Below are 25529 nucleotides of genomic sequence, written 5' to 3'. Positions count from 1 at the left end.
TTTGGGCCGGCTCACCGCGCTTCGACCACGACTTTTTTCACTTTAGGTTGTCGTACGTGATCCACTTTTCATCACCAGTCACCATTTTCTTCAAAAATGGGTCGAGTTCGTTCCGTTTCAGCAGTGCATCGTAGGCGTTGATTCGGTCTAAAAGATTTGTTTGCGTCAACTTGTGTGGCACCCATACATCCAGCTTTTTTTGGAATCCAATCTTCTGCAAATGGTTCCAAACGGTTTTATGATCTATACCCAGATCCTGGCCAATCGAGCGAGTGCTCACATGCCGGTTTACTTGAATGATTTCAACGATTTTATCGGTTTCCACGACGATTGACCTACCAGTACGGGGTGTATCTTCGACAGCCACTACACCAGAACGAAATCGATCAAACCAACGCTGTGCTGTGCGAATCGTTACAGTATCGAGTCCATAAACTACACGAATTTTTTCGGTCGCCTTCGTTGCAGTTTTACCTCGCAGGTAGTAAAAATGAAAAATATGGCGAATTTCTTGCTTGGTGGACTTCATCTTTGACGCGCTATAACTTGAGACTGAAAAGAACAATCACAACACTGTCAAAACGACACTTGTAGCACAGATTGTCGTCTTTAAATAGCCGTATAGTATGACCCGATGCGATAAGTACAACACAAGATATGTTTAAGTTTTGCCATATATTGACAATATACGACATTTCTTTTTCCAAAACCCAATATTAAAAATCATGCTAGCACCATTAAAAATAAGATCAGAAGACATCAGAAATCTCTTCTTTGTCGATTTTGGTACTTGATTCCATGCGAATTTTTTTCTTTTGTTGTAAAATCTAGTTTGAAAATAGTGTGTCCCATTGATACTTGCTTCTTGAAATTTCACTAAGGATTATGTGATCAAAATAATGAGATTTTCACATTGTAAATAGGCTCTTTTGGTGCAAATACAGTGTAGACGTATGCATTACAACCTTCTTAATGTTGTGATTCGACAAATTTACACGATTTTATTAATATTGTATTTTTGTATTTTTGTATATGGTAATATTTATTGGTACAATTTCACGTCTACGAACCAATTTCCATCCATAAGAGCTGCGATGTTCCTATTAGGGTTGTACAACATCGCTTTCATATTGCGATAATATATCCGGTATCCGGCCGTATTTCTTTCAATCAATTATTAGTAGTAGTAGTACAATCATAAGTTCTTCTCAGAACTAGTCTATATATATATATATATATATATATATATATATACAGGGTGGGCCATTTAAAGTGGAAGCATCTGGCAACCCCATAACTTTTGACAGAGATGTCAGATTAACAAATGTCATACCGCGTTGGAAGCGTCATTTCAGTACAATTTTAACCATGGACGAGAATATTGATGCCGTTCGAGCCGTTCGTGCACTCGATGGGGCGTCCACATTACATAACGAACCGAATATGCAGAGACTCCATCGACATCAGGTCGCCATCGTTCGCAAGAGTTAGGCATCGCTCGAACCACTCTCCGACGCATAATTCGTGTTGATTTGAAAATGTTTCCGTATAAAATTCAAATGGCTCAACAACTTAACCCACCTGACTTACCACGTCGACTTGATTTTGCGAAATGGACCATCGAAATGGCCAAAAATGAACGTGGTTTTTGGCGTGGCGATTATGACTGGCCACCGAGATCACCTGATTTGACGCCTCCTGACTTTTTTTTATGGGGATATTTAAAATCCAAGGTATACACTGGTATACCAAGGACCCTGGCTGCGCTGAAAGACAATATCCGACAAGAAATTGCTGCCATATCGGCCGAAACATTGGGCAAAGTGATGGGAAATGCCGAAAAAAGGGCACATTTTGCGGTCAAGGCCAGAGGCGGTCATTTACGAGATATCATAATCAAAAAGTAGTTAGAACAAATCTCCTTGGACCAAAATAAATGAATTTCAAAAAAAAAAAACATTTTAAAATTCCACTTCTTTACTTTGCTATTGCAAAAATGCAAAAAATGGCCCACCCTGTATATATATATATATAAATATATATATATATATATATATATATATATATATATATATATATATATATATATATATATATATATATATATATATATATATATATATATATATATATATATATATATATATATATATATATATCTGTCTGTTTGTCTGTCTGATTCTTATGGACTCGGAAACTACTGTACCGATCATCATGAAAATTCGTATGTAGGGGTTTTTGGGGTCGGGGAAGATTTTCGTGGGTATAATTCAAGAACTAATCAAGCAAACTGATCCAAATTTGGCATGTGGAGGTTTTATGGGGCAAGAAACATTTCTAAAGTGGTTCAACACTCCTCCCATTTTTCTGAGGGGAAAAAATTGTCCGATTTAGGGCTGTCTTTATTCTATCATATTTTTTGTATAAAACATTTATTCCATGTAACGGAGAAACATGTTATTTGCAAGTGGTTGAAAAATCTTGACCGAGAATTGTGGCTGAAAATAATCTGATATTATAATGATGTGTTTTGATAGAAATACTAGGAATTTTATAGTAAAACGTAAATACAACGGGGTCGATTAGAAGATGAATCAATGAACAGTTTTGCGATTGGACCCATGAACTTGCTCATAGTAAGAAAACGTGAATGTTTGAAGGTATTGATAACAAAAAAGCAAATTTTGGGCTGGACGAAGTTTGACGGGTCAGCTAGTTTCCAATAAAATGTTGGCTGTTGATATTGTTCAAGTGATCAGAGGCTCGTTTCCACCGTGCACCATCCGACCAGAGCCTTCGCTATACTGCTCTAGTTTTAAGGCGCGTCCACATTATGCCGAATAATGCCGATCGGCCTGTACCAAGCGGCATATTCGGTTCGTTATGTAATGTGGACGCCCCATCGAGTGCACGAAGCCGAAACCCCATCGGATGCACGAAGCACTATGTCGTCAATGCTAATTTACTTCGTTCTGTTTTGGTTCGACTTTCTTCGATCCGGACCCACTTGTCTCGGGTTAGGTTCGGTTTGATTCGAGTCGGTTTTCGGCATGTCGGCAAGCCCGGGCGGTACGTCCACATTTAGTCGGCTTTACCGGGCGGCCAAGGTCGATTGGCGTAATGTGGACGCGTCTTTATAGGTTTTGCGGTCTGGCATCTCGACGATAGATCTTCGTCGTCTATGGGCTTTGACAACAATAATACTTGAATAGCTTTTGAAAATGACCTATATGCATTGATCAATTCTCATCATCAACGTTCTTTTTGTCAAAAACCTAGCAGTAAGACCATTTATTGATGAGTTCGATATCAGAAGTGTAGAAGAGAACTTCGCTTATTATGTGGCGCAAAAGATTGAATTGCAAAAAAAATCGAATATAAACCTAAATTCATCTCACGGTCTGGAGGATAGCAAATTGCTGGATGACTGCCGAATGGAAAAGTGCTTGAAGACTGAAGATTGAGCTTTTTTGGCACTAGTTGTGCTGCGATTTTTTCCATGCCCAAAACATCAACTAAAATATGAAGAACGGTCCCGTGAGAGGTATTAAATTCACGGGCTAACTCTCTCAAACATAAATGGCGATTTCCGTGCACTATTCCTTTTATTTTGTCAATGTTCAAGAGTTTGTTTGGAACACAAACTTCTACACAATATCTTCGACCACTAGAATTATCCGTAGAGCATTTCCACGTCAAATCAGTCGGCCGCTGACCAGACTCTCTCCGATTTCCGTGGTACTTAAAGCCTGTTTCAGCTAGAATTTGGTCGCATAAAGTAGGATATTTCTCAGCGTAGAAATAACGTACAAAAAGGGAAGGGTGTCATTCAGCAGAGTTTTTAATGAACTTTAAGAGAAAAAACATTGAAATTATTCGTCAACTGCTCGGATGAATTTTCGAACTTTTCGTGTGATACTACGCATCATTTTCAGCATAGTACTGCTGGTAATCGTATATGCTATCTTGTTCAACCACTTTTCCATTGGTTTTGACGTAGGATTACGTCTTTCGGGAACATATTGGGGTACAAATTGAAAATCGAAAATCGAGCACATTGTGAAAATTCTCCATGTTGAAACGCTTATTACTCGGTCATTTCATGATGGATTGATGGAATTTTTGCGTCAATCGATTTCGGCACTGCATAGCAATTTTTTATATTGTATATTCAAGAATTCGTGCTGCAGTGAGGAGACCTTTTCAGGTCACGCTTCAATATGTTCAGTTGCTACGAAATGTATTTGATGTTCGAGTTTTCGTTTTGTCGAGAGGTCAATTGTTCGCATTTACATAATCACATCACTTACCACAGTGAATCCTGATTTCCCTTAACCATTCCCACTAACAACTATCCCTTCCATGATAAACGCTAGGGAACCACGCTCTAGAGGCGACCCTTCTGGCCTTCGGGCGGCGAATATCATACTTACATTCCTTCCCTTCCTCTGGTAACTGTAAGGACGTGGCCGGCGTCGTTATTGACCATGTAAAGCTCGAATCACCGAAAATTGCACAACGAGAATGATTTGCTAGTCCCAAGCGTCATTCTGTGTGTTCTTTGTGCAATTTGGTTGGTTCAGGTCAATCACGGAGAGCAACTACGAATTGTACAGTCTACCCAAGCTCAAGCTCCATAGCAATTTTTTATATTGAATAAAATAATATATGTCATTAACCTATTTTAGGCCAAGCGTTCGAAAAAACGAACAGCAGCTTTGATCATTTTTCATGTCTTTGGGAAGCAACCAAATGGTAATGTTTTTCATTCAAAAGATAGCTTAATTTGTTAGCTACCACTTACCATCAATTTTATTCAGTTTAGTACAACTTTATTGAGCAATAAGTTCGATTTAAAGCAAGCATTTATGGAAGGTGTTTAAAATTCAAATAAAAACCTCCAATAAAATACAAAAATATGACAATTTTCCTACAGTATTACTTTGATAAAAGAATACACATTGTATTGCAGGGCAAAAATCATTCGATTGATCCTCCTGCAGGGAAATAACAGCCAGGAAAATTGAGTGTTCGAAAAATCGAACGTTGGCCATAAAGAACATTTCTTTCTGCTGAATTAATACCAACACATCTAACCTCCGCAGCGTATTCTGGTTTGTTCACTTTGGAAGAGGGAAGGTTTTTTAATTAATTTTTGCATTCCCAAATGTGAGTATTTGCAAGTATTGATTAATTAAGAAATGATTTCTTGTTCATAATAACCTTAGGAGTCCGTAGAATTTCGTGTCTGGAGGATCTGGAGGAAATCTTCAGTACGTGTAACGAGGATTCTAAAAGCTTCTGGTGTCAATATTCTTCCGCGGGATCCGATGGGCGGTCTCATCGATGAAGTAAACCTAAGTGACGATTCTATCCAACTGAACAAGAACCTCTCAAACTCAATGCCATTGTTTTTTCGCAGCGTTTTTGTACTTTGCAAGTTTTGGGAAATGTTCGATTTTTCGAGAAATGAATAATCGGAAAGAAAAAATTCTTAAGCATTGACATTTCTCCACGGTCAATGATAAAAATAACAACACTAACTTTCGCTTGAAAGAAAATGCATGCCGGTAATAAGTTAGAACTACATGAAATAAGAAATGTTACATCTCACCATAAATTAATTAATTTACGTCTTATTACTTAGGATTGAAAGAATGAAAGGATTAAGGCTTATACTTAGAGACTTTCATTCTCCTGTGCTCTCAGAATGTAAAATCAATTCATTTATGAATGCCGCATACTTGCTAATTGAAGTGACTTTTAGTTCGCAGTATGTTTGTAGTTGCGAAAAAAAAGTGCGGGTTCGGGCCAATGTTCGATTTTTCGAACAGCCATTTCCCGGAAAACGGGAGATGGGAAAAAATAATTCTTGAACATTGGTGTTTCTTCAGCGTCTATAATCAAAATTACACCAATGGCTTTTGTCAAAAAAATAACTTTTACGGCTTTATGGGTTAAACTAACTATCGAACAATTTAAAAATCTCAACCCCTATCCTAACGGAAATATCCACTTCTAATTGGTCGAAATTGACGACACATGCGGCGGGTCCCTAACAGAGACATCAAAGCCAAGCTGCCTGGGGGAAATCGACATTGCAAATACATGAAAGTAGGGGGAGCTTTTGTTCCCACCGAAATGTGTTCCCTAACAGAGACATCTAAACCAAGGTGCCCGAGGGAAATCGGCATTGCAAATATATGCAAGTCGGGGGCATTTCTGTATTGCAAGTAGGGTGAGTGATACGATTAATTCCAGCAAATAAAATTTAAATTTGGAACTTTAATGTTGGTTGGTTCGTGAAATTTCATATCAATGACCGATCGTGTATTGTGAAAAATTCAGCACAAGTGTAATTGTAAAATTGTATATGGTAGCAGTTGTGTTAAAAATGACATGATATATGAAAGGATTTATTTCGATTTTCATAAATAAAAACCAAGGTGTGTTCCCGCTCGAGAACGGGTCGTTCGGTTTAAGCTGCCTGTCTTGTTGTGTTCATTTTCACCCAAGGAAAGTTCATGTGGCGATAAAAAATTGGAAAGGTGAGGAAATATTCGAAAAAGTGATTTCCGATATGCTCTACATATAGTATTAGGTATTGTTGGCCTAATTAAAATTCGCATTGGGTTGAATGAACACTCAGGAAGTAAAAATTAAAAAACTAAATTATCTTTTCCATTCAAATATGTTTTCTCTATATTAAAGTAACATGTTTTTACTGATGAGAAAAATTGATAATTGTGTTCGGTGTTGGTAATTATCTTATATTACATTGGTGGGTTTTATTTCTTTATTTTATCCATACATAACACAGGAGGCTTCTCGTTTAGGGTCACAGCGGGCGGTTTTCATCATTCCACATTCCATTCCACTTATATCTGATACGCACCACTCAACGACTGTTTACCATACTTCTGTCATCATCAATCTGTATACACTGGTGGAGTGAACAAACAAATTTGCCCTTTTCAGGGCCACCAAATCATTATCAAAGAGTTTAACGATGTAATTCTTCAAACATATCCAAAATCAACAGATAGCCTAACGAAGTCCTACGTCAACTATTCGGTCGTGTCGGACACAACTCTCCTGTGACATTTTTATTGTTCTTTCACATTTCTTCAGTGGGGAGATTTTTTTCCGCCTTTCGTGTTCCTTTGTTGATAACTTTTGGTTGTGTCCTTCAATCTAAAGGGTGTGTCACATCAAATTGCATCACGGAAAGAACGCTGTAGAAATTTAATTTTTAGGAATTATATCTTCAGCTTTCGCTTATAATCAGATAAGAGTGTATAGATCACGTTGGTCATGCTTCACTGTCAATTTTTCGTAAATTTGGAAAAATGTCGTCGAACGAAAAAGAGCGTCGTGAATTAATCCTGTGCACTCATTTCGAGAATCCGGAGTTGTCACATCGGGACATCGGTAAGATGCTGGGAATCGTCCAATCCACGGTCAGCAGAGTACTAAAACGATACTTCGAGAACCTAACCATCGACCGGAAGGTGAAGAACGGCAAAAATGGATGCTCCGTCAGTGAAAAAGATCACAAGCGCGTAGTTAAGCAGTTTAGACGTGATCCGAGAAGTTCGGTCCGGGATGTCGCCAATAAGCTGAATTTGTCAAGTGCATTCGTCCAGCGGACCAAGCAGCGGGAGGACCTGCGTACATGCAAGGTTCAGAAGGCTCCTAACCGCGACGAAAGGCAAAACATGGTGGGGAAGACGCGAGCCCGGGAGCTGTACACCGAAATGCTGACGAAGCCGCATTGCCTGGTAATGGACGACGAAACCTACGTCAAAGCGGACTTTCGTCAGCTGCCGGGCCTGTTGTTCTTCTCCGCAGAGGACAAATTCAGCGTTCCGGAGGAGATTCGCAAGCAGAAACTATCCAAGTTTGCCAAAAAGTACATGGTGTGGCAAGCGATCTGCTCTTGCGGAAATGATGACCGGCACGGTAAACGGGCAGGTTTACCTTAAGGAGTGCCTACAGAAGCGCTTACTACCACTATTGAAGCAGCACGAGGGCCCGACCATCTTCTGGCCGGATCTCGCTTCGTGCCACTATTCAAAGGACGTGTTGGAGTGGTACGAAGCCAACGGGGTCACCTTCGTGCCAAAGGAAATGAACCCGCCCAACGCGTCGGAGCTTCGCCCAATAGAGAAATATTGGGCGATTATGAAGCAGGCCCTCCGGAAGAACCCAAAAATTGTCAAATCGGAGGCGGACTTCAAGAGAAAATGAATTTCTGTTAAAAAAAACTACAACCTGACGTTGTACAGAACCTTATGGACGGGGTAAAGAGGAAGGTGCGAGCATACGGGCTTGGGCTCGAAGTATGAATAAAAAGAAAATGCCAAAAGTTGTTTAATAGTTTTTATTTTACTGTCTAAAATTTTCAAAAGGATCGGTCTACTGGGCGAATTTCTACAGCGTTTTTTCCGTGATGCAATTTGATATGACACACCCTTTAGATGATATTTTCACTACTAAATAGACACACCATCCGGATAAAAAAACTGTTAATAGTTTCTCGGTGTGACAGGTAGGAGCGCTACAGTGAATAAAAATAAACGACCAAATTCTAACTGACGATTTTACGCTTTGTTGCCTCAGCACCTTCATTAGAGTTCAGAACGTCAAAAGTGATGATGTATTTCTACGCGCCCAAAAGCGAGATTCGGTCATGATTATTTTTATTAGTTTCTATTAAAATTAATTTTCACAATTAAACGTCGTTAGTAAATGGTGAGCAAGTTAGATTTTTGTATAATTTCAATAGTTTCAAAACGCGATTTGACCAAAGTCATAGATAATCTTCGAAATTCTAAAGTTTGATAATGCATATAGGTTATGAACACTAATTTCTGGACATTTTTCATGCTGTGGATAATGGGGATGTTATCGATATCATATTAAGTTGGTTGATATAACTGATTATGCAAGGGATTCCTTTCGGCCGATATGAGAGGGAAATGCAGTATTTGAGGCGCAATATATGCCACCCATCGTTTACCTAGTAAAAAAAATGTAAATTACAACACTTATACCAAGCCATTCTTGATATTTTATGGATGAAACAATGTAAAATGATGATTTTCTCACCTTTTCAGCGTAGAAAGAATACTTGAAACCGAGACATTTGAAGAATTTTTTTAATTTTTCTAACAAATTTAATCGAATTTCAAACAAGAAAAAAACCAAACATCGTCATTTTACTCGCGGCGCCATCTGGTTGTAAGTCTAACGTAAATTCTTGAACTGAATCACCCTTTATGATGGAAACTACCTAATATTACAATTTTCATTATCATACGACCAGTTTAAATTACGACTGATTTTCTTAAAGCGCGTATTAAAAATCATTGATCTTTCTTTCGAAAAATCGTAGCTCTAAATCCAGATGTCTGATTAAAATAAGATGTTTGATAAAGTTTTTTTACTATTTACGCTTGAGGCATTGGAGCAGCCGCCACGCACACATACACGCGCGCAACCCTTCGTTTGCTGGTTATCGAGAAGAATACGGAAAGAAGTGATCGTTGCTGAACAATAATCTGCCATTTCCCCTTGGAATTGAAAATTATATTCAAGCGAAAAAGTTTATTTGAATGGTTTTCTATCCATATAATGCGACCAAATACAATTGGTTTTGTGATTTGTCAATCAAGTGCAGTTAGCAGGAAAACTTCTGAAGATTATTCATCCCCATCAGTACAATATTTTCCTATCCAATATTGGATGCATAAAACCTTGTGCCTCCAACGTAACACTCTAGTTTTCGAAGTCCCCCAAATATTCATTTGTTCATTCATTCAGAATGGATTCAGATTCAACTTCAAACAAATGATGACTAAATTAACGATAGTCCTACGTCACCCTTGCGGTTAAACCGTAGATATAACCCACTTTCTGTTTTTAGTTACGATTTTTTGAATGAATGATCAATGATTATGAATACGCCTTTTAAAAAAAAATCAGTCGTAATTTAAATTGGTCATATGATAATAAGAATTGTGATTTTGAATAGCTTCCATCATATGTACAAAGTATCGAATTGACGTGGAATTCCTCCATATCAAAAATCGCCGAGCAGAAAAATTGACTTGTTCTTAATGACGCTGTGAACAAACTAAATGACAGATCGCACTCAAAATTGACAATAGCATCAATTGAAAAAAAAAAAATGAAATTGTTCAGCGGGATGACTTAAAATTATAAATTAACATGACAAAATTATTTATTTGACAGAATGGAATAGTTACTCGGCAACTCTGGTCCGATCATGCTTGTCGATGAAACCCTAATTTCGTTATTTATGTTTCCCTGTTGGCTTCGAATCAAACAACTACTGGACCTGAAGCTCACGTTCGTTGATAATTAGTATCGATTATCGGAATTCATAACCAAATTCGGAAACAAAACATTGAGTCGCAGTAGCGACTAATTTGATGGACAAATGTTAGCATTTTGTGCATGCAAACCATTTTGGCTATGCACGCGCGAGAGGTGAAGGTGCAAATGGCATCCAATTGGTTAGGGTCGTAAACAATCCATTATTCATCCACCCACCGAAAGACTTTAAATTTGCTATTTACGACTGAATGGTCGATTGTTTTTCGTGCATAGCATCAAATGGGATGGCTCTCGTGGCCGTGTGTTCAGTGTTTATCACACAATAACGTACTGGTGGTGGTTTCGAATTTCGTTCCTGTTTAGGTGGGGTTATTTTTCTGTTTAGTTTTTCCGATTTGCCAAAATAAAACAGTACCTAGAGAGAGAGAGAGGGGGTCTTCGTAGCCACTTGGTTACGCGTTCGCTTACCAAGCGATCGATCGTGAGTTCAAACTCAGGGCCCTCAATTGACCATCTTTGTGTTGTTATAGAATAACTACGTCCACGCAACCATCATCACAATGGAAATCGATCCACGGTCGAAATGAGATCGATTCATCCATACAATGCTCTGCTCTGCAAGACACATCGGGCTGCTGTTCTATAAATAGCTCAACAATGATCAATATCAACTGTCTTCGCTGTCCGGTCTGCTGAACAATGGAAGAACAGAAAGAATACCCTTACGCCTAAATGGCTACTACTGTGTGATTTACCATAATGTAATGGAACAGAATACTTAACGCCTAAAATGGCTACTACTAACTACTGTGTAATTTACAATTTATAGAAACATAAACATATGTACATGTACACGATTAAAACCCGGCTCTGTTACAGCTAAAATGCTAATGAGCCTAATAAATAAATGAGATAAAAAAAAAGAGAGAGAGAGTGAAATTCCTCGATTGAACATAGTGCAATTGAAACTTCGAATTAGTCAGGGAAGCACAGTTCCATTTAAAACCGCCTAAAACCCGAAGCAAATATTTGCTAGAAGCAATTCTATAGCTTGTGTCATGGGCCGTTTCGAATTCGTCCCAGCCGGAAGGTGATTGAACATTTGGTAAACAACTCATCGACAAGCTGTGACATAGTGGCAGCACATGATGGGGGTAATACAGAGAACTCTTACTCATTTGCGCTTCATGAATTTTAATCATCCAATGTAAATAATGAAATGACAAGACGGTATAAAAACTCCTTTCCCGTCAACCTTTGGGTTGCGATGGATGGCATGCTACTGGAGTTGATTCTGAACGTAATTAAGTTCTCATATCGACGACCCAGTAATGATTAATTCATCAATTAAGGTTAACTATCTGTTCGTGTGGCAGTAGCTGTGCGTATGGCGCGTGGTGCAACATAGATTGGCGACGGTGATTGGTTGTAGAACAAGAAAAGCATGATTGTCAGATTAATCGCAAATGCTGCAATGGTGGTGTGGAGTTTCATTCCATTTCATGTTTTCCTATTGCACGCTGTATGAATAAGCAGCAAGTGTACTCTCTGCTAACAAGATCATCGTACATAACATAAACGGTGGCAATGACTGCGCAGGTGATGGCTGATACGATATGAAACGTTAAGTTCATCTTTGCCTCTGAGCGAGTATAACAAGTGTATGTTATATGTAACGATATTGGATCGGGGAACCCACTCTCGTGCTGGCAGATTTTGTTATCGATAATGACGACTGTTTAGATCAGAGTGGTACTTCCAAGAAGGGATTCCATCGTACTTTGCAATCGGCAAAATTGTATACCACATCTGGTCCTATTGAGGGGGGAGAATGTTTGGTTGAGCATCAAGCCAATGATTCTTGTTTACAGGTTCCGGTTGTTAATAAAGATACGTTGGAAATCGAAACATGTGGATAGATTTGAATAAATCGTTTAAATAACCAAAGTTCTATTCTTCTTTGTGTGCTGATTGTTTTTGGCGAATGGGTTAATAGTCGAATATGGAGGTGTCAAACACGGAGAGCAGCTACGAAGTGTACAGTCTACCCGAGCTTAAGCTCGTGTTCAAAATGCTGCTTTCCAATAACTGGGAACATTGTTATAAAAGACTATTGACTGTTGAGAACAAATCTAGTAGCTTTGGATATTTCTCTTAATCCATATCGAACTGAGCTGTAGACATTATTTTTTTAAGAAAGCCATTGGTTTGATCACTGGCGTTAAAGAAACACTGATGTTCCAGATTTTCCGAAAAAAAAGGAAAAATCTAAAAATCCAGAAACCAAAAATTGGCCAAAAGCTGCATTTTTCTTTTTGTTTTTTTTTTGAAAGTTCAATAGAATGGTTTTTTATTTACTTCGCAATGTCTGGCCTTTCATCAAAGTAATATTGTAGGAAAGTTTACATATTTCCGTATTTTATAAAGAGTTGTTATTTGTTAGTTTATGTTAGGTTATGCAATTTTCGCACATAGTTGCTTCAAACCGAATTTATTGCCCAATAAAGTTATACAAAATTAGCTGACCCGGCAAACGTTGTTTTCCCATATAAATTATTTCTAGTCAATATCTTGATTGTTAAATTAAAAAAACTAATGTTTTGTAAGTGTGTTTGAATGATTTTACGTTTTTGATTAAATGTTTGATGAAGATCAAACAGATATGTGGGATGGGATCTATAACATATAGAAGATTGGACGCTATATACGATGACCACCGACAACAATAAAAAAACAGATCATTAATTTTCTTATTTCAACGTATTTCATTTACGTAATTGACATGTTTGATGTAAAGTGTTAAAATCTTAAGTAAAATGTAGTGAAAAAAGGTAATATATTTTTGTCGTAGAGTGAAGTGAAAAAATCAACTAAAGAAACCAAATATTAATTTCGTTCAATCGCTGTCTCGTTGATAACAAATAGGCGCTTGCCGTTTTCTAATTGGCCGGCCAAATTCATAACTCATGAATTGGAAAATCAAAGATACTACAGACAACTGACGAATTTCATGCCAACTCGACTGGCCGTTGGTAGCACCATCTCCGATAGCAGTGAAACATTGTAGGTGTAAAGACATAGGTCATTTTAGCTTGCATACTTGAAATATTCGAAAAATAATTAGACTATTTTTTGGAAAAGCCTTTTTTTTCTTAATTTTCTACAAAAATTTATAACTTAAAAACTATGATACCTACAAAATTCTCGTCGAAGGATGAAATGTAGGAAATTATTTGAATTTTTACAAAAAAACACCTAAAATTTTTTGGAAAAAAATTTCGCTTACAAAAAAGTTATTTTAAAAATTAAAATTCATTTTTTTCAAAAACCTATTTTTTAAAACTAAAAATTTTAAAAATATATATATATGAGTAGCCGTTAAAATTTCCAAAAAGTCGTCCATACATCGGAAGATGAGCACTTTTACAGGGAAAAAGTTTTCGAACAACAACTTTTTCATGTTTTCTTTGAAAAAATACAACTTATCCTAATTTTGTTTAAAGTCAAGATAGCGATCTACTGTATTCGACAAAGTTTTAGAACTTGTTAAAATATAAACTTTTGTTGAGAACATCAACTTTTTATCTTTCATAGTTTTTGGAATATAAGTAATTTTTTATTAAGATTCCTGAAAAAAAATTATGTTTTGCTCGTAAAATTTTTGTGTGTTAATTCTCACGTTTGACATGTTCTTGACATGTTTCTAAATAGAGAAAATTTAGCAGGGCATGTAAATTGCGATAATTTATACATAAAAATGTTACGAATTTTTTAAAGAAAAAAATGAAAAAGTTGTTGTACGAACATCTCTTTCCATGTAAATGTGTCCATTGTCCGATGTATGGAAAACTTGTTGGAAATTTTTAGGGATAAACAGCCCTAAAAATTTCCAACAAGTTTTCCATACATCGGACTATTTTTTTTAAGAATTATAAAAGCATATGTTTTCGAGAAAAATGAATTTCAATTTCCAAAATATTTTTTTTCCATTTTTTCCAAAAAATTCTTTGATAATTTTTAATGAAAACCTAAGTAATTTCCTACATTCCATTCTCTGACCAATTTTTTGTAGATCATAAAGTTTTTGAGTTAAGATTTTCCGGAAAAAAGTTGAAAAAATTCAAAATTTAAAAAAAAACCTACTAAAAATCTATCAGACCTACAAAATTTTAGTCAAAGAATGGAATGTAGGAAATTATTTTAGTTTTCATAAAAATTATCAAAGAATTTTTTGGAAAAAAAATCATTGAAAAAAAAATGTTTTGATAATTAAAATTCATTTTTTCTCGAAAACATATGCTTTTAAAATTCTGAAAAAATAGATTTAATAGTCCTTAAAATTCCAACAAGTTTTCCATACATCGGACGATGGGCATGTTTACATGGAAAGAGATGTTCGAACAACAACTTTTTCCCTTTTTTTTTTGAAAAAATAGTATTAATGTTTAATTCGTAACATTTTTATGTATAAATTATCGCAATTTACATGCTCTGCTAAATTGTCTCTATTTAGAAACATGTCAAGAACATGTCAAACGTGAGAATTCCCACACAAAAATGTTACGAGCAATACATTTTTTTTTCATACAAAAATTACTCATATTCCAAAAACTTTGAAAAATAGAAAGTTGATGTCTTCGACAAAAGTTTATATTTTAACAAGATCTAAAACTTTGTCGAATACACTATATCGCTAACTTGACTTTAAACAAAATTAGGGTTAGTTCTATTTTTTTCAAAGAAAACATGAAAAAGTTTTTGTTCGAAAAACTTTTTCCCTGTAAAAGTGCTCATCTTCCGATGTATGGATGACTTGTTGGAAATTATAAGGGCTATTCATATATGTATTTTTGAGAATTTAAAAAAAAATACGTTTTTGAGAAAAATGAATTTTAATTTTGAAAATAACTTTTTTTGTAGGCGAAATTTTTTTCCAAAAAATTTTTGGTGTTTTTTGTTTTCCCTACATTTCCAATGACAAGAATTTTGTAGGTATCATAGTTTTTAAATTATAAATTTTTGTAAAAAATTAAGAAAAAAAATTGTTTTTTTCCAAAAAGAAGTCTAATTATTTTTCGAATATTTCAAGTATGCAAAGTTGCTTAAATGACCCATGTATTTGCACCCACAACGTTTTACTACTATCTGAGATGGTGCTGCCAACTTCTAAGACGAGTTGGCATGAAATTCGTCAACTTCATTCGAGCTAATGTACCGACTAATTTAGTAGCGCATTATATCGTCGTTGTCATTCAATCGAGGAGTTTTCACATTGGTGTTCTGAACTTGAAAAACAGCCATATTGATTCACTTACTCACGGACTTGTAAATGTATTCATTGCACTACACCGAACTGTGGAACTCAACATTAATATGATCATTGAATGTTTTGCTCAGCTGAGGTGAATATGGTACTACTCAACGATTTCCAGTTCCTTAATATCTGCGTGGTTTGTATTTGTGAAAGATTGTCCACCGTTATCAGTATTTCTTCGTTTATATATTTGACATCCACCTACGATTGAGATCGTGTCGTAGGTGATGTCTTTAGGGAACCGCTATGTACATTTTCCATTTGCCATTGGAAGGCGATAAAAGCTTTAGATCACCGCATGGACCATGAACAATGTTTGTGGTAGCAATTTCGAACAGTCACCCATATTCCGGAATCCGATTGGATTGAAACTCGATCGGATTTCACGATTCGATTGCAATCCATTTTTGCATTCTGAAATCCGTTCGACTTAAATTCAATCGTTCTTTGCAAATGTGGCAACCTTTTCAGGAAGAAAAATGAGCACATTTTTACTTGCATTGCGGCCAAAACTTTATCCATAATACATAAAACTTATCGGATACAATTTTCTCTCAAGATTTTCACTCATTGCAGAAACAATACTCTGTTTCATAGAACCAGAGTTGCCAGCTATAATTTTCAAAAATCAGGAAGAATGAAAAAAGAAATCAAGAAAAAATCAGGATAGCTGTTATTTGGTTGTTTGAACCGATTTTTGAGAAAAAACATCATTTTTCCAGGCGTTTTTATAATCATCCATTCAATTTTATATGAACTGTTTTGTTCCACAATCATTCGCCATCTTTCGGATCGCATCAAAATGTTGCCCTTCCAAAACACGTTTGCTTTCGCGTCGAAATATGTTTTAGGTATTTTTCATGCTGGCCATAGAGTCAATATTCTTGCCCGTGAGTGATTTAGCAGAACCTGTAATAATCTGATGGTGTAATTCTGGTTAGTTCAGCTGGTAGGATAGCACCTTCCAGCCAGACGCCAAAATAATTTATCGTGTATAATTTGGCGTTGCCCTGATAGAATTGATGATCATTGAAGGTTTATTGGTCAAATGGTTTCTTTCTGAACAACTAAATATTATTTTTCTTCAATAAATAAAATACTTTTTAATGATATATACATAGATGCTTATTTTTTCTTTTGTATAAACTTTTGATGCGTTTCGGAAGTGATTAGCTTCGAAAAAATAACGGAACCTGTAATATTTTATTTATCAGTACATAATTCTTTGTGGCTGATATTCATTCTATTGTTTCTGTTCCTTATCTGTTTCTTCTCTTTGTTTTACTAAGATTGAATTAAGGGAAAAAGTTCTTCCGGTGCTCAGGAATGTGAAAGAATCAATAAACATGGTATAAGCTATCACACAAGTGAAATACTAGTGCTGCACCGGATCTTTTGACCGCATAATATTTTCTCCCGAAAATCTATAGTAATTCATATTTTTTCTAAATTTTGCATCCATGCTTTGAGGTGAACTTTACTCACCAAATGAGGAAAGCATATCAGCAGCGGAAGAATTGTTGGAGGTTTTCTAATTACGATGTTATTTGATTCGATTGTAGATATATTCATCATAGTCACTGATGTTGATTCTCCTTTGAATATGACGAGCAAATGTTATATAAAATTTTATTATATTGACTTGGAATTCAAAAACTTTCTCTTGACAACACCAAAATTACACTGGCAAAAAATATATATAATATTGAAATTTATTTTTCTCAAAAATGTATTTTTTTAAATTCTTGAAAATACATATGAACTACAATGTTTAAATTTTCCTTAAAACATGCCGACATTTAAAAAGAACTGAAATAAGTTGTTTTTAATGAAGTTAATTTATTGATCTAAGTGTATCGTTAAGATCAATCTATAAAAATAAAAATGTAAGGCAAAATCTGTTGGTTAGCGGAAAACCCGGAGATGTATTCGTCTTTTCCCGTAGATCAATATAGTGGAGAGAAAAATCGGAAAATTTTCGGAAAAACCTGAAGGAAGCTCGGAAAGCTCGGAAAATTGAATTCCCACATGTTTGAAAATTACATCATAATAAGCGTTGTCAGTCCATTCGATATTTGCGCTATCGAATTTGATCTTTGTTCGTAAGTGGAAATGGAAATAACGAAATAACGCGAAATAACGCATTTCCATATCTTATATTTATAAATAAAAATGGAAGGCCAAATGTGTTGGTAAGTGCAAAACCCGAGGAAGGAACGGTTAAATTTGAGTCATCTATATTTCGCTGTATTCGTCTCTTCCCGTAGATCAATATAGCGGATAGAAAAATCGGAAAATTTAATTCCCATATGTTATACAATTAGCTAAGCGTTGTTAGTCCATTTGATGTTGGCGCTAACGAAATTGATTTTTGTTCGAAAGTGGAAAAGGATTTTCAGACGTAATAACGTATTCCTATATCTTCTATCTATATAAACAAAAATGGAAGGCCAAATTTGTTGGTGTGCCCAAAATCCGAGGAAGGAATGGTCCCATTTGAGCTGTCTTTATTTTGTAATATTCTCTGTATCAAACATGTATTTCGTGCAACGGAGAAACATGTTATTTCCAAATGCTTGAAGAATCTTGAACTAGAATTGAGTCTGAACATAATTTTATATAAAAAATCTATTTTGGGCGGGACGAAGTTCGTCGGGTCAGCTAGTAATTTAATAATAATTTAACAAAAATAGATTGAAAAAAAAATTGTTTTAAATTTTTTTATCTCAAAAACGTTTTTTTAAATTCCAAAAAATATATATAAATAGCCCTTAGAATTTATAACAATTAATCATTACATGTGAAGCACTTTTACAGGGATTTTTTTTTCTAACCGCAACTTTTTCATGTTTTTTTTTTTCAAAAAATGACAACTCAATCAAGATAACGATATAGTGTATTCCACGAAGTTTTAGATCCTATTGAAATATGAACTTTAGTTGAATACGTCCACTTTCTATCTTCTATAGATTCTAGAATATATGGCATTTTCGTATGGAGACTCATTAGAAAATATTTTTGGGTGTAAATACACGCGTTTGGCATGTTTCTGAGTATGATAAAAAAATTACGGAACATGTCAATCGTGATAATTTACACATAAAAATGTTACGAGTAAAACATTAGTGAAGTAAGTTTTCAAAGAAAACATGAAAAAGTTGTTGCTGGGAAAACTCTTTCCCTGTAGCAGTGACCTTTTTTTGATGTATGAATAATAATTGATAATCGAGGATTGTATATTTTATTCTAAATTTAAAAAAAACATATTTTTCAAGAAAAATGGAATTTTATTTACAATTTTTTTTTCATTGATTTTTAAATTTTTTTTTTTCAAACAAATATTTTAATAAAAACATGAATAATTACCTATATTTTATCCTTTAACCAACACATCTTATAGCTTGACTTATAGTGATAAATTGTATGATTTTTTTCTCATTTTTTCTAAACTGAAAATCTATAATCACTTATATCCGACAGTTGCACTCTACATTACAGAAACAAAAAAAAAAACAGAATTATGTTTGTCATAATATTTTACATAAACGAAAATGCAAATGACTTTATGAGAAGCTGAGCGTATTTATTATTATTGGGGCTTATACGCATAAAAAGATACTGCCCATTGAAGTACAACATTCTTCCCAATGATCTGAAAGCAATAAGCAATAAACATATTTTTAAAAGTAAACTGAAACAGTATATGACCATTAACATCAAAAGATATGAATATATCCTGTAAAATGCCCATCTCCTGATGCAAGAATGTTGGAAATTCTGAAAATTGTATGGGCCTATCATATGTTTTTTGCGAATTAAAAAAAAAGTTTTTGAGACAAAAAAAATCAATTTTGAAAACAACTTTTTTCAGTGTATTTTTGAATTTTTTAAAAACTATTATTAAACTATGATTCTATTATTAATCTATTTTAAAATTATTATTAATAAACAACTTTGAACAAATAATTTAACTTCATGAAAAACAACTCATCTTAACTCTTTCCAAATGTCGACATTTTTTTTTATTTGAACCATTTCCTACATTACTTGCATTTGTTTTTGAGTTAAAATTTTTTGTAAAAAAATAAAGAAAAAAAACTTTGACCCTTTTCAAAAAGTAGTCTAATCTTTTTTTTATATTTCAGGGATGCAAAGTTGCTTAAATGACCAAATCTTAACCAGGGCCATACAATTTCACTTCAATTTACACATCGTCACTCAATAATGAGCCTATCTCCTCTCAATTTGATGTAAACTCGCGCAGGCTGAAAAAAGTTTTACTCTCTCTTCACACTCAATAAAGAGAATTTCACTTCACTTTTATACAGTCTCGTTTCACTTCACGTTCATTTAATCCTTTACACCGAAGTGAAATTATTTAATTGTCAAATGAAAATGGAAGGTTTTTATATCGAATGAAAGTGTCTTATTTCGAATGAAAATTTCGTCGGAGCTCGAACCGTATTCGCTGAAACTAATAAAAATGACGATGTGAAAGTATGTGCAGTATATTAGTAAGCGTAATCAGTTGTCGGCACTGGTTGTAAAACTAATATACCCTCATATGCCCCTTTGAATTCAACTTTTTTTGAAGGATGGTTTGGGGAAATCCAGTTTGGAGAAATGAAATCAAATGAAAATTTCAATTGAACACAGTCATCGTTCTTTCACGTGTGAAACTGAAAGCGACGTAAAGCCCATTCAAATGATAATGAATAGAGCGCTTTCAACCGTCAAGTGAAAGCGCCTGCTTTCAAATTCAAAGGAAACGACAGCAGAACGAAAACGTAATTGGAGAATCAATGTTTCAGTATGCGTAGTGAATACACACAATCGAAATTGAAATTGACTGAAGAGAAAGGATGACGTAAAAAAGTCATTTTCATCTTTTATTTTCGAAACTGTGGTCTTTACACCCACAATGTTGCACTGCTATCTGAGATGGTGCTGACAACTCCTAAGACGAGTTGGCATGAAATTCATCTATACAAAAATGCTAAAATAGCGAAATAACAAAATCAAAAATGGAGGATGGAGTTCAGAGGTTGAAAATTTGGGTTTTCATGTATTTTTGAATCCGAAAAAAATATTCAGAAAAAATAGTTCTGTGTTCGGAAAAGTTACAAATTTAAGGGGGGACCCTTGTCTGGAAGGTCGGAAAATAATGAATTTTGGTGGAATTTTTTTCAGATGTTACGAATAAAGTGAAGTGTTCGTGTATTTTGGTTATTGTTTAAGGTATATTGGAAGATGTTTTTTCCATTTTTTGAGTGCTGTCTGAAAATCTGTACCTTGCGGGTGGTATCAGTTTTGAAGAAACGGGGTGTCGTAGAACAAATTCCAATGAATATTTGGAAACTTTATGACAATACCTAAAGCGCTACATAGAGATTTATGAAAATTCGAAAAATTGCCAAAACTGCGGCCATTTTTTGTTAAAAATGAGATATTTTTCATAAAAATTCTTTAAATAGCGATTTTTTAAAAATCGAAAAAAATATAGATATCAAAAAACGACTATGTAACGCCTTAGATAATTAATTTTTACATGCTGATAAAAAAATTCAGCCAAATCGGATGAGTAGATCCTGAGATATCGATACCACCAGTTGAAATAACATGGTTTCGAAAAAAAACATGTTTTAAAATTCGTACAGCAATACTATTTCCCTTGAGATGACTTCATACTTTTGGCTGTAATTTTTCAACGAAATCAAATATTGAAAACCCCCTTTAGGACAACATTTCTGAGGGCATAAGCTTCCCAAAAATGCAAAAAACAAAAATTCCTTTTTTTTCGATTTTCCAGACCGGAGTATCCCCTTAAATTAAATGTCGTGTCGCATTTCCACAAACGACTCTACAATTTTCCAAAACAACAACACTCTAATTAGCGATTTGACGTCAAGCGAACTGGTTTGTCCAGAGATATTAATTGAAAGCAATTTCAAGTTCAACGCTTTCTATCTTATCATCCGGTACTCAAAACGTCACAGATTGATCGAATACTCAATCTTTTATCGCGCACTTGACACTAACTGACTCATCCGAATGAGTGGACCAGACCATTTTTGTTTCTTGTTGAATAACACGCACGTCTAATTCACTCAATCGGTGTAAACATGACGTAAAAAGAGCAATGATTAATGATCGCCACCATGCAAAAAGCAAGCAATAGAAAGTTGGTTTAGTTGGGATGATATATGTGTGCGCTTTGAACTTTTAGTCCTTCGGAAACTACTCGGAATTTATGGGTTTCCGTGCCCCAAACATTGACATGTTTGCTGACAAGTCATAAAGGGGCGGTGGAGCTGATGTGCACTATGATTGGGCAATTCTTCCCGGTGGCAATTTATTATCATGAAGAACAAACATTTCCTTCCTTCAGCGGCGCAAATTCATCCGTCCATGGGGATAAAAACAACAACGATGCCTCGCTTTGGCATTCCATTGAAGGCTGACGGTGCCACATTTCCACCCACATTCTGTGCGAATCATTCGTTGGGGTAGGTTGCGGTGCTGAGTGAGCTGAGTCCAGGCAAGTGGTATCCAGTCTGCCGGAAAGGTGAGCGCTTTGATGATGGAAAATTGCGTCGTTATCGCCCGCGTTTCGCTTAGAATCAATGGAACAGGCTTTGGGGAGGATAATGCCAGAGACCCACACGTGTCGGTCTTCGCCTGAGTAGTCAAGAATTACCGAACACACATCCATTTTGTCTTTTTTTTTTTTTTTTCTGATTTTTAATGTATGGTATCCGCATCGCTTCGTTTTTCGTTCCAGACCAACCAGACCCATCAAGGACATAACGCAGCTTTCGACGGCCGGATCGTCCCATGACTGCGGCTCACTTTCCCGGGTGGTAATGGTCCGGAAGACTGATCAGCGTGTAATCAACCATAAAGGAAGCCAAAAGGTGAGCTAATTTTTATGTTTTTTTTTTTTTTTTCCAAAATATATTTTTTATTAAGGCACATGTGGCGTTAGCCTGACGGGGCCGGGAGTCCAATATTTTGACAATTTTTGTCTTACAACTATGTTAGTAATATGTAACCGATTACTCGCGGTTGGCTCGAGGTTAGTATTACAAGTGTTCTCATAATTGGTATGTTGCAGTCTTCGATGCTCTATACGTGTGCCCGACACGGGCTACTTCCTATTGGGATGCAGCTGACCATTAATCAGCAACGCTCCCTAGTCTGTACCCCATATCTAGCGTGGTGCGTCTTTCTCGACTCGAGGAATCCAGGATAGAATGGTCACTAGCCGGCGCAATCATCAGTTCGTGTAGAGTTGTCATGAGCGGTACAACCTTTGGCTCTTGTTGAATGATCAGTGGACTGCACAACCTTCGGCCCGTGCATCTGTAAAGAGTGTGTGTATGTATTGCCGCGACTATGTAAAAGTTTATCGATCGGATAGGAGGGATATGAAACGGGGACACAACGAAGGAAACATCATTAAACGTTGACATCGGCGTTTCTGAGGAACAGGTATAGATGAAGCAGAAGATCAGGATCCCGGCTGCCTAAGATATCCCGGACGGGGATATCCGATTTTCTGCCTTGTGCTCTCAGTGCTCTAGAGAGCTGAGAGCGAGCAGCATGGAACCGGATACACGACCAGACAATATGCTCGATGTCGTGGTAGCCATCGCCACAATCACAAAGATTGTTTGCTGCGAGCCCAATGCGATAGAGATGCGCGTTTAGGTTGTAGTGATTGGACATAAGCCGAGATATCACGCGAATGAAATCACGACCTACATTCAATCCCTTGAACCATGCACTCGTCGAGACCTTAGGGATAATCGTGTGTAACCAACGACCGAACTCATCTTCACTCCACATGCGCTGCCAACTAACGAGTGTGTCCTGACGAGGAATGTGAAAAAATTCATTATAGGCAATTTGCCTTTCAAAAAGTGTGCCTTCTGAAGCGCCCACCTTAGCTAGCGAGTCCGCTTTCTCATTCCCCGGAATCGAGCAATGAGAGGGAACCCATGCTAAGGTAATCTTGAATAATTTTTCGACCAAAACACTCAATAGATGTCTTATTCTTGTTAGGAAATAAGATGAGCGTTTATCAACCTTCATTGAGCGGATTGCCTCTATTGAGCTGAGACTGTCTGAAAAAATAAAATAATGGTCGATGGGCAGTGTTTCAATGATCCCTAGAGCATAGTATATCGCACCCATTTCTGCGACATACACGGAACAAGGATCTTTGAGTTTGAAAGAGGCACTGGAATTTTCATTGAAGATGCCGAAGCCAGTGGACCCGTTTATGAATGAACCGTCAGTAAAGAACATTTTATCAGATCCGACTTTCCCATATTTTTCCGAAAATATCGACGGAATAACATTGGAGCGTAGGTGATCTGGTATTCCATGGATTTTTTGTCGCATGGACAGATCAAAAATGACAGAGGAATTGCAAAAGTATGGGAAGCAAACTTGGTTGGAGATGCCTGGTGAAGGGTGCACGTCGTGGGTAAGGTACTCATGGTATAAAGACATAAAACTTGACTGAGGAGTCAGTTGGAGTAGATTTTCGAAGTTATCAATCACCAATGGATTCATGATCTTGCAACGGATGAGAAATCTGTAGGATAATTCTGTGAACCGAAGAGTAAGCGGGGGTACTCCTGCCAAAACTTCGAGACTCATCGTATGTGTCGAATGCAAACACTCCATGGCTATACGCAAGCAACGATATTGTATCCTCTCCAGCTTGAGAATATGAATCCTGGCAGCTGATCGGAAGCAAAAACTGCCATATTCTAACACTGACAATATCGTTGTTTTGTACAACTGAATGAGGTCTCCTGGATGGGCGCCCCACCATGTTGCGGTTATTGTTTGGAGAAAATTGATTCTTTGCTGGCATTTCTGTTTCAAATACGCAATGTGTCTCCCCCAGGTACATTTAGAATCAAAATATACACCCAGGTATTTGAAAAACATAGAGTGTTGGATCGTTTTGCCGGATAGGTAAAGCTGGAATTGGGCGGGTTCGTGCTTCCTAGAAAAAACGACCATTTCAGTTTTCTCCGTAGAGAATTCGATACCCAGCTTGAGGGCCCACGTGAACAGATTGTTCAGGGTATCTTGCAACGACTTTTGCAGAGCGACGGGATTAGTACCCATGATGGAAATAACTCCATCGTCTGCAAGTTGGCGTGCAGTCTCTAGTGAGACAATCATCCATATCATTGACGTAAAAACTGTACAAGAGGGGGCTTAGGCAGGAGCCTTGCGGTAGGCCCATAAAACTGTATCGAGAAGATTTCAAGCTGCCATGATTGAAAAACATGTGCTTTTCTGACAGTAAATTGTACAGGAAATTATTCAGAATTGGTGAAAGTCCACGATTATGAAGCTTCTCTGAGAGAATTTCCATGGAAACTGAATCAAATGCCCCTTTGATATCGAGAAAAACGGAAGTCATTTGTTCTTTGCGAGCAAATGCGATTTGGATTTCAGAAGATAGCAGCGCGAGACAATCATTCGTCCCTTTACCTCGGCGGAAGCCAAACTGCGTATTTGACAGCAAATTGTTCGCTTCAACCCACTTGTCCAAACGAAGTAGAATCATTTTCTCTAACAATTTGCGAATACAGGATAACATTGCAATCGGCCTATACGAGTTGTGATCGCAAGCCGGCTTGTTGGGTTTCCGTATGGCTATCACTCTCACTTGTCTCCAGTCATGCGGGACAATATTCAGCTCCAGAAACTTGTTGAACAAGTTCAGCAAACGCTGTTTTGCCAAGTCGGGAAGATTCTTCAACAAGTTGAATTTAATCTTGTCCGACCCCGGAGCTGAATTGTTACATGAGAGGAGGGCAATTGA

General features: G+C 36.4%; 1 protein-coding gene across 3 annotated transcripts in view; it reads left to right on the top strand.

Annotated features, from left to right (window-relative positions):
* LOC129764733 (uncharacterized) overlaps window positions 1–25529 on the top strand; it is a 101344-nt gene that overhangs the window by 49128 nt on the left and 26687 nt on the right. For all 3 annotated transcript variants that reach the window (XM_055764155.1, XM_055764157.1, XM_055764156.1), the window contains exon 3: window positions 22458–22590. In XM_055764155.1, the coding sequence (XP_055620130.1) occupies window positions 22458–22590 (133 nt within the window). The remainder of the gene's footprint in view (window positions 1–22457; window positions 22591–25529) is intronic.

This window comes from Toxorhynchites rutilus, chromosome 2, assembly GCF_029784135.1.
Source record: "Toxorhynchites rutilus septentrionalis strain SRP chromosome 2, ASM2978413v1, whole genome shotgun sequence".
NCBI classification, from domain to species: domain Eukaryota; kingdom Metazoa; phylum Arthropoda; class Insecta; order Diptera; family Culicidae; genus Toxorhynchites; species Toxorhynchites rutilus.
Note: the sequence above shows the minus strand (reverse complement) of the source record. Positions and strands in the feature narration are given on the sequence as shown.